Source organism: Thamnophis elegans, chromosome 7 (genome assembly GCF_009769535.1).
Source record: "Thamnophis elegans isolate rThaEle1 chromosome 7, rThaEle1.pri, whole genome shotgun sequence".
Taxonomy (NCBI): domain Eukaryota; kingdom Metazoa; phylum Chordata; class Lepidosauria; order Squamata; family Colubridae; genus Thamnophis; species Thamnophis elegans.
The window spans coordinates 61,107,075-61,119,466 of record NC_045547.1 but is presented as its reverse complement, the minus strand read 5'-3'; the positions used below and the strand labels follow the sequence as shown (position 1 = coordinate 61,119,466).

At 41.9% G+C, this 12,392-nt stretch overlaps 1 protein-coding gene across 2 annotated transcripts in view; it reads left to right on the top strand.

Annotated features, from left to right (window-relative positions):
* Window positions 1–5,575: 5,575 nt before the first annotated feature.
* Window positions 5,576–12,392, top strand: part of AASS (aminoadipate-semialdehyde synthase) — a 38,296-nt gene continuing 31,479 nt past the window's right edge. Inside the window, exons 1-2 of one of the 2 annotated variants that reach the window (XM_032220505.1) lie at window positions 5,576–5,744; window positions 10,571–10,793. In XM_032220505.1, the coding sequence (XP_032076396.1) occupies window positions 10,581–10,793 (213 nt within the window). In that variant the 5' untranslated portion in view covers window positions 5,576–5,744; window positions 10,571–10,580. The remainder of the gene's footprint in view (window positions 5,745–10,570; window positions 10,794–12,392) is intronic. The other variant, XM_032220504.1, reaches the window with a different exon arrangement.

Genomic DNA, 12,392 nt, shown 5'->3' with positions numbered 1-12,392 from the left:
TTAGCCTGCAATACTGCATTCTAATCACCTTGTCATATTTTATTGATTCAATTGTGATGGAAAATGAAAAAAAAATATGGAGGACTGTACACCATAGTTGTTTGGGAACAGGGGCATCTGCAGAATAAAGCAATGGGGGAAATCAACTTACCTTTGCTACCAGCTCGCTGATATGTGCGCGCGCGCATGTTTGCTTTGCGAGTATGTGCCACCAATGAGCATGTGCCACCTCTACTCATGTGCAGGACTTTCGACGCATGCACAGAGTGTCAAAAATGGGACATGATGGCATCCTGGTGGGTGGGCAGAGCCTCCCATCACCACCAGTTCGCCTGAACCGAACCGAATAGAACCGGCTGAATTGCACCACTGGAATAAAGGTGCTAAAAGAATTAAAGAAGGGAGTTGGGAATGGGTGGTTGAAGCTTGTCTTAAGTGGTTTTAACATATTCCAAAAAATAACAATGCCTCAGTCACAAAAGTGCAATCTCTATCATTACTCCCTGGGGATAGCTTTTGGGAGATTCCTTAAGGTGTTCATGGTCTCTAGGTCACTTCCATGTCTCCTTTAGAATCTCAGATAGGGAGCAGAGATTTAAGTGACCTTAAAATACTTCAGTCTTGTAAGCACCATCCTTAATGCTATTGTTTAGAAAGAGCCAAGAAATAAGTTTCTTGACAATAAGATTAAGGCTGAATGGAGCTTTAATTCATTCAATGGAAGCCCCTGAATCCATAATTAGCTTGTTAAAGATAAATGTGTAAATAGCTAAGAGTTACAGCAAATCTGACATTTTAGATAGCAATAACTTACAGTGGTGGGTTATCAACTTGCCTATCATCACAGGGGTGGGCTTCAAAAATTTTAGCAAGGGTTCTTTGCCTGGTTGCTGGGTAGGCACAGCCATGGTAGGTGTGGCCTAGTTGGCTTCCTGCACCATGGTGCAGGGGTGGCATTTTTGCCCTCTCCGGGCTCCAGAGCCTTTCTTTGAGCCTCCAGGAGGGCAAAAATGGCTTCTCCAGGCTCTGGAGGCCCTCATTTTCACCCTTACCGAGCCTCCGTGCACGTTCTGCACTTACCTGCATCCAAAATGGGCTGCGTGGAGACTCCTGGGAGGGGAGGGTGGGGCCAGCCAGGAGTGGGATTTGGGGTTCTCCGAACTGCAGAATCTTAGCTAGAGATTCTCCTGAACCCCTGCGAACCTGCAGCAGCCTACTCCTGCAGCAGATACATCATACTTCTTGTATAGAATTCTCTAATACTTCTGTTAAACTTTTAGTACAGAACAGTATATCATATTTCTATACTAGTGGTAATATGGAATATTTCTTTTACATTGAATAGAAATGCATTGAATATATTTTATTCATCCTTCTTAACTACAACACTTGAACAATTCCAATACTCCATGAATAATGCGTTTTGTCAAGTGCTGAAAGGTTAAAATGTTCTTAGTGAATGATTTTTATCCATCATTCTGTCTTACAAACAGAAAGCTGATTTACAAATGGATTCTATTTTTTTTCTATTACCAAGATTCTTTTGAAACCATGAAAGTTGGATCTTGTACTTTCATACTCACAAACATGTTTGTTTGGCAGAATAGAGTTTTACAAATTGCACAGGCAGTTTACACAGGCACTTCAGTTAATTATGTGTTAAATTATTGTAGTAGGAGAGCTACGTTACATTATGGTACCTGGAAATCAGAAAGAGTCAAGTGGCCACTTCAATTAATACATTTTATTAAAAGTTATAAGCTTTTGTGAGCTGAAGGTCACTTCTTCATATGTATGGAGGAGTGTTCTGACCTCAGCTTCCCCAAAAAGCACGAGGCAGATTCCTGGTCCTGACAAAACCCTTTTTATTAAATGAATGTGAATTCCTCTCATTCACATTCAGCAAAGGCCTGGTAAACAGTCTTTCAAAGGTGAATTTATGACCACAGACCTTATCTAGCTTGGAAAGCTGCCACGTAAATATTTTCCAAATGAGGTGCGGTGCAAGGAAAGACACAGGGCACAGAATCTCTGAGATTCACAGACAGATCTTCTTCACACTCCTGAAATGAATAAACGAACAAATTGTTTCCTGCAAAAGCCCACTCCCCTTTCGCTCCTTTTTTATTTCTTATGGGAGGGGACATTCACCGTCTACCTGTGGCATTACTCCCTGATTTTTTAACTGTTCTTTTTTTCTGACAGCTCTGCACATATGCACACTGGGAACAGGCTCCAGCTGTTTTTCAGTCTTACTGCTGTCTAGCTCTGAAGGCAGCTGAGAACTGCCAGATGATCTTGGTCCCATCTCTGCCTCTGATGCAGAGCCCTCGTCCGAGCCTTCCCCATCCTCCAGGACTGGCCCATGTTCCTCCCCAACCTCCTCACTGTCCAACTCTGCTGCCAGCTCTGCTGGCTGTTGGCGGGCCACAACAAGGAGTTTGACCAATGTAGGATTTGGATTTTAATGAGATGAGGAGGAGGAAGGGAAGACAGGATGGTGACAGAGATGAAGGTTACATGAGAAAACCCCTCTTATAATTTTATTTATCTATTTTAAAAATTTGTATGGCTGCCTATCTTAAGTGTACAATTCTGAGCAGCTCATAGGAAAAATAAAAAAACTATATAAACCACAGGTGTGAAACTCACATTGTCACAGCGGCATCACATGATGTATCAGAACTTTCCTCCGCTTCGCTAAACCTGGCATGGGCATGGCCAATGCGGGCTGGGAGTTTGACAGCCCCGATATAAACCATAAAAGCCAAAACTAAAACTAAATACCAGTGCAAGCATCTTCCTAAGGTGCTCCAACAATCCTTCATAGGCCCAATTCTATGTCCTAGAGCCACATCTTGATGGCCTTTTAAAAGACTAAAATGGTGGTGTGGATAAAGTTTGTTCCCATTATGTTCTTCAGGGTTTGAATCGAAAGCTTCTCAGAAATGGTAGCTATTTATCATAGCCTCAATATTCTTTCATTTTATTAGCTGGCCCAGTTTATTTCTTTAATTTAAGGCATTTAAATGGCTACCCATCATATAACAAACTCTGGTTGGCTTCCAGTCAAAACTTAAACCATTAAAACCACATTAAACCAACAAATCCAAAGAGACAAGAACAAAAGTACGTTGCCAAGTCTTCTGAAAAGTAGTCATCGCATCTTATTTATTTACATTCCATCTTTATTATTTTTATAAAGAACTCAAAATGGTGAACATGTCCAAAATACCTTCCTATTTCCCCAACAACCACCACCACCCTGTGAGATGAGTTGGGCTGAGAGAGTATCACTCGCCCAAAGTCTCCCAGCTGGCTCTCATGGCTATGCCAGGACTTGAACTCACAATCTCCCACCTTCTAGCTTTACCTCACACTTTAGGGAAAAACCTAGGTCCGTGATGGCGAACCTATGGCACTTGTGCCACTGGTGGCATGCAGCGCCCTCTCAGTGGGCACACAAGTCATTACCCCAGTTCAGCTCCGTTGTGCATGCGCGCGCCTCCCACTGGCAAGATGGTCAGTGGGTCTCTGCTGCGTATGCTTGGGGGCGGAGTGCATGTAGGAGGGCTGCACACACGTGTGGGGTACATGTGGGGTGTGTGCATGCACAGGCTGCACGCACATGCACAGGGGCTGCACGCTCATTGCATTTGGGGGGTTGGTGTGCTTTGGGCATTTGGTCTGGAAAAGGGCAGCCACCACTGGCCTAGGTCTTTGGTGCTTTTCAGAAGGCTAGGATAGAAGAGGCCTGCAGAACTCCAGGGGGCAGAGGGTTCCTTAGGGCAGGGACTGGCTTCTGGGCTCCCTGCACCCATAAGGTGCAGCCTTTAAAGGAAGGGATTAGGAGTGTGCTCACTCTATCTTTACCCAAACTTCCCTGCTTTGCAGACAAGCTACTTGGGGGAGTGTGTAGGCTCCATTTGCGCAAGTGTCAGGCATGTGTGTTCACCATTCACACAAATGGAGCCCACAGGGACATGCTCGCCCAAGTGGAGATATATGCACTCACCAGCTGCTTCTGAGGCCCAAATAGTTCATGGCTCAGTAGTGGGCCACAGCCTGAGGATTGGGGACCCCTGCTCTGTCTAACCTGGTAAACTGGGTAGATATCATTTATTATGGATTCGGTTTTACTTATCATATTCATATCCCAAACAGGTCTCCCAAGTGTTGTATCTATGGGAAAATTTCTCTCCCTATATTATCTTTACAATAACTATGGGAAGTCAGGTGACATTCTGACCAAAATCCATTTCATTACTGGGAGATGTTTGAATGTGGGCTGAGTTACACTGGCAATATTTTATGCATAATCAATCAAATAGAACTGGAAGGGACCTTGGAGGTCTTCTAGTCCAGCCCCCGCTCAAGAGAACCTGTACCATTTCAGACAAGTGGCTGTCTGTACTGTACAGCAATTAAGTGGAATAAACTTTTGACTCTTCAATTTAGGAACATATATTTGTTTATAGATCTAAACACCAATTAAATGTTCAATTTTTGGCACCCTTCACTTCTTTTCCTTTAAGCAACTGTGGCCAGAGACACCAGAGACACCCTAAGTCTTGGCACTGGGAACAGATTTCATGCCAGGATAGTTTCCTGCCATCTCAAGGCTGGGTGGAAAGGCCTTCACCCATCGATGGGGCAAAGGCCTCTAACGGGAAATAGAGGGCAGTCAGGCAAACTAATCTATCAGGTTTGGTGATGAGTTGGCTGAGGCTGCACGCATAGTTTGCAGGGATTTTGAAACTAAAATGCAGATGCGAGCTGGTGCCTTTTCTTTCTTTCCCTCTTTATTCTTTTTCTTCCTTTCTCTCTTTATCCTTTCTTTTCTTCCTTCCTCTCTCTTTATTCTTCTCTCTCTCATTTTATTCTTTCTTTTCTTTCCCTCTTTATTCTTTCTTCCTTTCTCTATCCTTACTTTTCTTCCTTTCTCTTTCTTTTCTTCTCTTCTCCCTTTATTCTTTCTTTTCTTTCCCTCTTTATTCTTTCTTCCTTTCTCTTTATCCTTTCTTTTCTTCCTTTCTCTCTCTTTATTCTCTTCTCTCTCTTTATTCTTTTCTTTCATTCCCACTTTATTCTCTTTCTTCCTTTCTCTTTATCCTTTCTTTTCTTCCTTTCTCTTTATTCTTTCTTTTCTTTCCCTTTATTCTCTTTCTTTCCTTCCCGCTTTATTCTCTTCCTTCCTTTTTCTCTTTATCCTTTCTTTTTTCCTTTCTCTCTCTTTATTCTCTTCTATCTCTCTCTCTCTCGTCTTTCTTACTTTTCTTTCTCTCTTTATTCTCTTTCTTCCTTTGTCTTTATTCTCTTTCTTTCTTTCTTTCTTTCTTTCCTTTCTTCCTTTTTTTCCCTTCCCCTTTTCTTTACAAAAAATCGCCGCTTCACGCGCAACAACCCAGAAAAGTTTAAGGCGCCCTTCTGGAACTCTTCAGAATGAAGCGGCGCGACTCCTCCCAGGGTGCCCAGGGCAGCCGCCCAACGAAGCGCGCCGGGCGAAGGGGAGGCGAAGGTTCTGCCGGGCGGCCCCGCCTGGCGGAAGGGGAAGGCTCGTACCCGTGAAGTGGCCGGGGATTGGCTGCCGGGGAGGGAGGCATCTCTCGCGTTCCCTCTCCCCGCCGCGCCGCCCCGCTCTGTAAATAGCGGCGCTTGGCAGGGTCTGGCGCCTGCTCGCCCGGGTGCAAGAGGAGCCTTCTTGGGGAACTGCGGCAGGTCTGGTGGGGCTCTCTACCGTCGAGGTAAGCGGTTCCCTGCAGGCTGGACACCTGTCGGGCCTAGGAGTCGCCCGGATTCCCAGCGCGCACATGCTGCTTCTGCAGAACCTGCTCTCCCTCTCCGTGCTGAGCCCCCTCGCAGTAGGCCTTGCGGGGAGCGCATGGGCAGTGGGAGCCGCGCGCCAGGTTAGCAAAGGGTGGCGGGACCGAATCCTCCTCCTATCTCTACGCTCCACCTGCATCGCCTATGCAACGTCGTCTTGTTCCTGGCATTTAATGGGAGCTTTGTGGCCAACTCGCCTCTTCCCATTTCTCCGGAGCCCGTGGCTTTGGGTAGAGGTTTTGGGCACCTTCCCAATGGGCATTCGGGGATTATGGTTCCAATATGCGTAGAGACCCTCTTGGCTCTGCATCAATAATATAATATAGCAAAATAAAAACTTTGTTTTTTCCCCTCAGCTTGAAAATCCCTCAGGCGTTCAGAGGCAGGAGAAAGCAATTGGCTCAAAAGTTTCTTTAACTTGGCAACTTTAAGACTTGTGGACTTTAACTCCCAGAGTTCTCCAGCCACAAGTCTTAAAAGTTGCCAAGTTTGAAGATCTCTCCACTAAATCGTAAAGTACAATACAACATTTAAGAGGTTGTGGGCTCCCATATCAATCTCACTAAAGAAATTCTTAGAATACGAATGTTCAATAGTCTTGGGGCAGTTGAAGATTTTGCTTTAGAGAATTGCTTTAGAAATTAAGAGATTTCCAAAGGCAATTTACATCTGCATATTTAACATATAGCAGAGCAGCCCTTTTGGTGTAGGCAGGGAATAAAACAACCAGGAAAAGTGATTTCTAGTCCTGCTTCAGCACAAAGTTAGCTGGCTGACTTTGGGCCACTCCTTTTCCCTCAACTCTGCCAAAAAGAAGGCAGTGGCAAACCACTACTGAAATTGCTGCCAAAGAAATGGCATAGAGAACAGCATTCATTATTTAGAAGAGCACAACGTTTTGAGGTTATCACCCCATCCCATCTCCATCCAATGTAATACTATTGGCTTCTAGATTAGTTCTGTTTTCTTATTCTTGCTTAGATTAAAAGTTTGGCTGTTATTAAATGCTACTTTTGCAACTTTGTTTCTGTATCAGATAATGATTTTCTATTTCTGTAAAAATCAGATCAATCACCCAATTCAGAAATGTAGAGGAGACAGTGATTTTCCATTGCCATTTCTTAGTAACCAGTGTTCAGTAAATGCTCCCTGTGATCTCAGAGAAAATAAATAGGTGTGTTGGATACCTAAGTTGTATTTGTCGTCTTTATTGACTTTGATTTTTTATACTGTTGGTTATAAAAATTCAGAGTATTTCTAGTATTGGTTCATTTCTATGAGTAGCAGTATAAGAAAAATAAGTAGATAACTTATTAAGATGAATTCTCATTGGTAGATGATCCTATATAAATTTTTATAGTGCCTTTTAAAAGGCTAACTTAATTGGTGACCATCAACACTTCTTTTTACGTCAAGGCACTCATTCATTCATAAGTGTATTGATGTATTTTACAGAATTTTAATGAGCTTGCCAGAATAATTCCATCCTGATTTTCCCATATTTAATTTTACTGGATATCTTGAGTTCAGGAGAAAGATTTTTCATACCACGATGCTTTATAAATCACGTTTCTTCTTCTATGGTTTTGCTGCAAGCTAAAAAGTCCCCCAAACTGTAGGCTTTCCTTGTAGAAGCCCACGCTTCCCCCACACCACACTTTGACAATCACTACTCTAGACTATCCAGTTGTGGTGATGATAAGCAGTGCTCCAAGCTTGAATTCATGAAGTCACATAAGGAAAATCTGTTCTTATCTTTTTTATTCTTGGTTCCCTTCTGAATGATTTCATTTCAGCAGCCATACACTGGATTGATTTTTTATTTTATTTTATTTGTTAAATTTATTTGCCACTTATCTGGCCGTGAGGCTACTCTAGACAGTTATTTTTCTTAAGCTACCCATTTGTAAGCCTTCTCAGTAGCAGCTCCGACCCTTTGGAACGATCTCCCCGTAGAGATTCGCACCCTCACCACAGTCCAGAGCTTCCGCACAGCCCTTAAGATCTGGCTATCCCGCCAGGCCTGGGGATAAGATCTTCATACACCCCACCCGAATGTTGAATGAATGTTGTGTTTTATTGCTATTTTTATTTGTACTCACATATTATTTTACGTTTTGTCTTGCACCCCCTTCCCATGAGTTGTAAGCCGCCCTGAGTCCCCTCAGGGAAAAGGGCGGCCTATAAGTGACAATAAAATACTAAAAAAAACAAAAAAAACCAGGTCTTCTGATCTGCTTAGATCATATTAATGTGTATTTGAAGTTTAGAGTTTTTTAAAAAGTAAATGACACCCTTGCTTCCATTTAATTTGTTTGCTATTTGATAATTGGGATTGATCCTATTGGAGCTCATTGTAATCTACTTTTGCTTTTAATATAATTAACAATTTACTAATATTAGTACATTTGATCAAATCACTGCTCTCCTTATAGAATCCCAGCTTGCATTTTTCTCAAGCGTGAGAACTGTTCACTTATTCACTTTCCCATATTTAAGTCGGTTAACAATTCAAAAGAACATGTGCCTTCTTATCCCGTGTTACTCATTTTGGTAACTGTAATAGTCACGGAAGGTGTTATATAACTGTATATTGATTTTAGAAGTGGCAACTAAACTGTGAAACAATGTTGCTGTTGGAAGAACAGTATGAATATCTTTGCTACAGTGTTTATAAAATTGGCTGTAAGCAATTACCTATTTATTTGTGGAACTTTTTTTTAGGCTAAGATTTCTTGTTACTTATCTGCATGCATGCTAGCACATGTATAAATTGCAAAATTGCAGTGGCCGTGTAAATCACTGAATTACAAGGGCACTCTAACTTTGGAGGCATAGGGGTGTTTGAAATTGTGGGTACTTGAAATTGTGAGTTCTGTAGTTGAAAACTTTGAAGGGTTGAGGACTCGCAACAGCAAGAAGTAAAAAGTCTTGGAGGTTACATCTAATCATGAACAGATACCTATTGTTCTGTAGATTATTTCTTATCTTTTCCCCTGGAGTAGCAGAGAACAGACCTCTGCCACCTTTTGATTCACAGAGTTTCAGGTGTTTCAAAAATGTATCCCTGTGCTTGGGTAAAAATATCTCACACAACACTAATGATTAAAGTATAGTCCAAGTACATCTAAAAAAGTTATCTCAACTCCACACTGGCATAAATCAGTGTGCAATTTGAGAGTTTATCTGGTAAAGAGGGAGAAGGTGATATCCAAATTTGATTGATAGATAAATAAATAATTTTCTCAAACCTCAATTTCTTTTAGGCTTGTGGCTACTAGTAGTACTAATTGCTAGGATAGTAACTAGAACTTGAGTATAACTGAACTACAGGTAGTTCTGATTATTGCTTTAAAGCCCAAGGTGACCTCAGATAGCCAGAATAAACCTGAATATGAGAAATGCCACTTTATCGTCTTGTGAATCTACAAACGAACATAGATATTGATCTTCTCCAGGAACTTTTGATGTCAAACACACTGCAAATGTCAGATGTGGCTTTTTGTGATGGAATTTGGAATATTTTCCCTGAGGAGTTTCACTGGGTTCCAATTTATGTATCTTTCCGGTAAACTCTTTGAACTTTGTTTCACCTAAGACTTTCTGGTCCCAACTTTGGCAAAAAAACCAGCTGCATAACCTTGGGTCATTCACTCATTCTCAGCCCTATGAAGTAGGCAATGGCAAATCATGTTTGAAAAATCTTGTCAAGAAAACCGCCAATACTACACCAGGTGGTCACTGAGATTTTTTTTTTAAATCATTTGAAAGCACACATACATCCCAAAAAATTGGACTGTGGGGTCCAGTGGTGGGATTCAAAAATTTTTTATTACCAGTTCTGTGGGTGTGGCTTTGTGGGCATGACTTGGTGGGCGTGGCTGGGGAAGGATACTGCAAAATCACCATTCCCTCCCCACCCCATTAACCTGCTTTCCAGCTCCATTCTCCTGTTCAGGGCAACAAAAGATCAGCTGAGAGGCGGCGGGGGCAGGGCCAGTCTATTTGCCGGTTCTCTGAACTATTCAAAATTTCCACTAGTGCTTCTCCAGAACCAGTCAGAACTGGCTGAATACCACCTCTGCTGTGGTCCTTTTGGAAGAGAATTAAAATCTGTCTGTGCAGGCTGACCTGGAGCCCCAATAGGAGCACTCAAGGCTGGGAGGGGCTGATAGGATAGAGAAAAGATCCCCATCCCTATGTTGCCTATCCTGTGGCTTTTTAGTCTATTTAATTTTTCTTAATTTTTAATTGTTTTTGATTATCTTTTTATTGTGTTGTAAGCTGCCCAGAATCACTGTTACAGCAGGGGATGGGGGTGGCGTATAAATTTAATAAATGAAAATTTAAAATAAATAGAATTGGAATTGTGGATTATTATAATTTTGATCAATGTGGTTGGGAGGAACTTTTATTCACAACCAGGAACCATGTAAATTCTAGGGGAAGGTTAGGATTGATTGATTAGTTTGGATATGTTTTTTGAATTCTTCAAGCACCTTTGGGGGATTTTTTTGGAATTACACATGTATATTTACAGCACTTCTCCTTTTTTTGATATGTTATCTGCAAAGTTCTGTTATGATCTTGTTTAGTAAAGAAAAGCCATTTGAACAAATTTAGCTGCCTAAATTTTACAGCAGATTTCTAAGGAATCAAGATTTCTTGTTCTCTTGTTCCATTAAAATGTTGCTTCAAAACATATTTATGCTGCATTTGTTTGTTACCACATCTTTGTTGTGGCAAGGTTTTTAATCATGCTGCGAGCATTCAGACACACGGGGGATCGGTTTGAGAGGCACCTTTCTAGATGGCAGCAATATCATAAGTCTGTCCTGGCAATCAGGAGGGAGGATGTTAACGCCTGGGAAAGAAGAGCCCCTCTAGCACCACGCCATGTCAAGATGTTGACCAACTTGGGGTACAAGGTTCTGGTGCAACCATCCAATCGCAGGGCCATCCATGAAAAGGTATGTTTGGGTCGTGGTGGTGTTGTGTGTACTGCTTTGTTTTGCTCTTTTCAACCGAAAGAATATATGAAATGCACAGGCAAATTAATAATCTGTCTATATTACGACCTTCACTCTGTCAATGACCTAGGAGTACTCATCTCAAACGATCTAAGCCTCAGAGCTCACTGTAACAGTGTTGCCAAAAAGGCATTAAGAAATTTGGCAAAGCTGCTTCTGTGAAACTATTGCTAACTAGGCATACAAAACCTTTGCCGGACCAATTCTTGAATACAGCTGGTCCGCCTGGAACCCACACTGTATATTGGACATTAACGTGATTGAATGGTTTCAGAGGTATTTCACCAGAAGAGTACTCCACTCCTCTGCTCACAATAGAATACCTTATGCCACCAGCTAGGATTGAAATTTTGGGCTTGGACAACCTAGAATTTTGCTGATTAAGGTCTGACCTAAGCATAGTACACAAAATTGTCTGCTACAATTTCCTACCTGTCAATAACTACTTCAGCTTCAAGCTCAATAATACATGGGCAAACAATCAATACAAACTCAAGGTAAACTGCTTCAAACTCATTTGCAGAAAATACAACTTCAGCAACAGAGTGGTCAATGCCTGGAATGCTCTACCTGACTCGTTGTTACATCCTCAAACCCCCACAGCTTCAATCTCAAACTGTCTACCATGGACCTCACCCCATTCTTAAGAGGTCCGTAAAGGGGGCGTGCATAAGTACACCAGCGTGCCTACCATCCCTGTCTTACTGTCCCCATTTATCTGTATTTACTTCCTTTGTTCATGTTTTTGTTCATACCTATTTTTGTTATCTTAACAAGCAAACAAAGAAACAAATACATATTATATACAGAGATTCTGTGGAAAGCTAATGGCATGCAGGGGCTGAAATGCCCTTACTCAGGAGTAAAGCAGATGGAGGCTTTCAGAAAAGAAAGAGGGAAGAGGCAGAAACTTTGGGAAAAGATACCTGAGATGTCAGTAAACTCAAACGGGACTTAGATCAAAAGCGACACTCAGAAGAAGGAATGTAACGAAAGAATGATAAGAATTAGAGATAGGCGAGAGCAACAGAGGTGAAAAAGATGAATTTCACACTGAAGAATCTTTTGTTCAGAAACTTCTGGCCTTCTTTTAATGTGAAAGTAATTATATTGCAGCTTCTGCTCTGGGCTGATGAATAGGATCTAACTAAAAATCAAAAGGATTCCTCTCACTACAAGACTGTAGAACAACTCCATGGGGGAGGCTTCTGCTGTAGCTACGTGATCCTGGAAACAGATGCAATTGCTTTAATGAGTGGCACGCTCTGTACTGGTGGTCCTTGACTTACAGCCACTTCTTTAGTAGCCGTTCAGCGTTCCAGTGACACTGGGAAAAAATGACACCAGTGCCCCCGCTTAATGACTGCATGGTTCACTTAATCACAGTGAGTTGCTTAACAACCATGTCTGAAAAGATCATAAAATTGGGCACAACATACTTAACAACTGCCTTTTTTAGCATCCAATTGTGGTTGTAAATCGAGGACTGCCTATAATTCGGCCTTGCCCATGTTCTAAAATAGCTCTTCAAAATCAAAA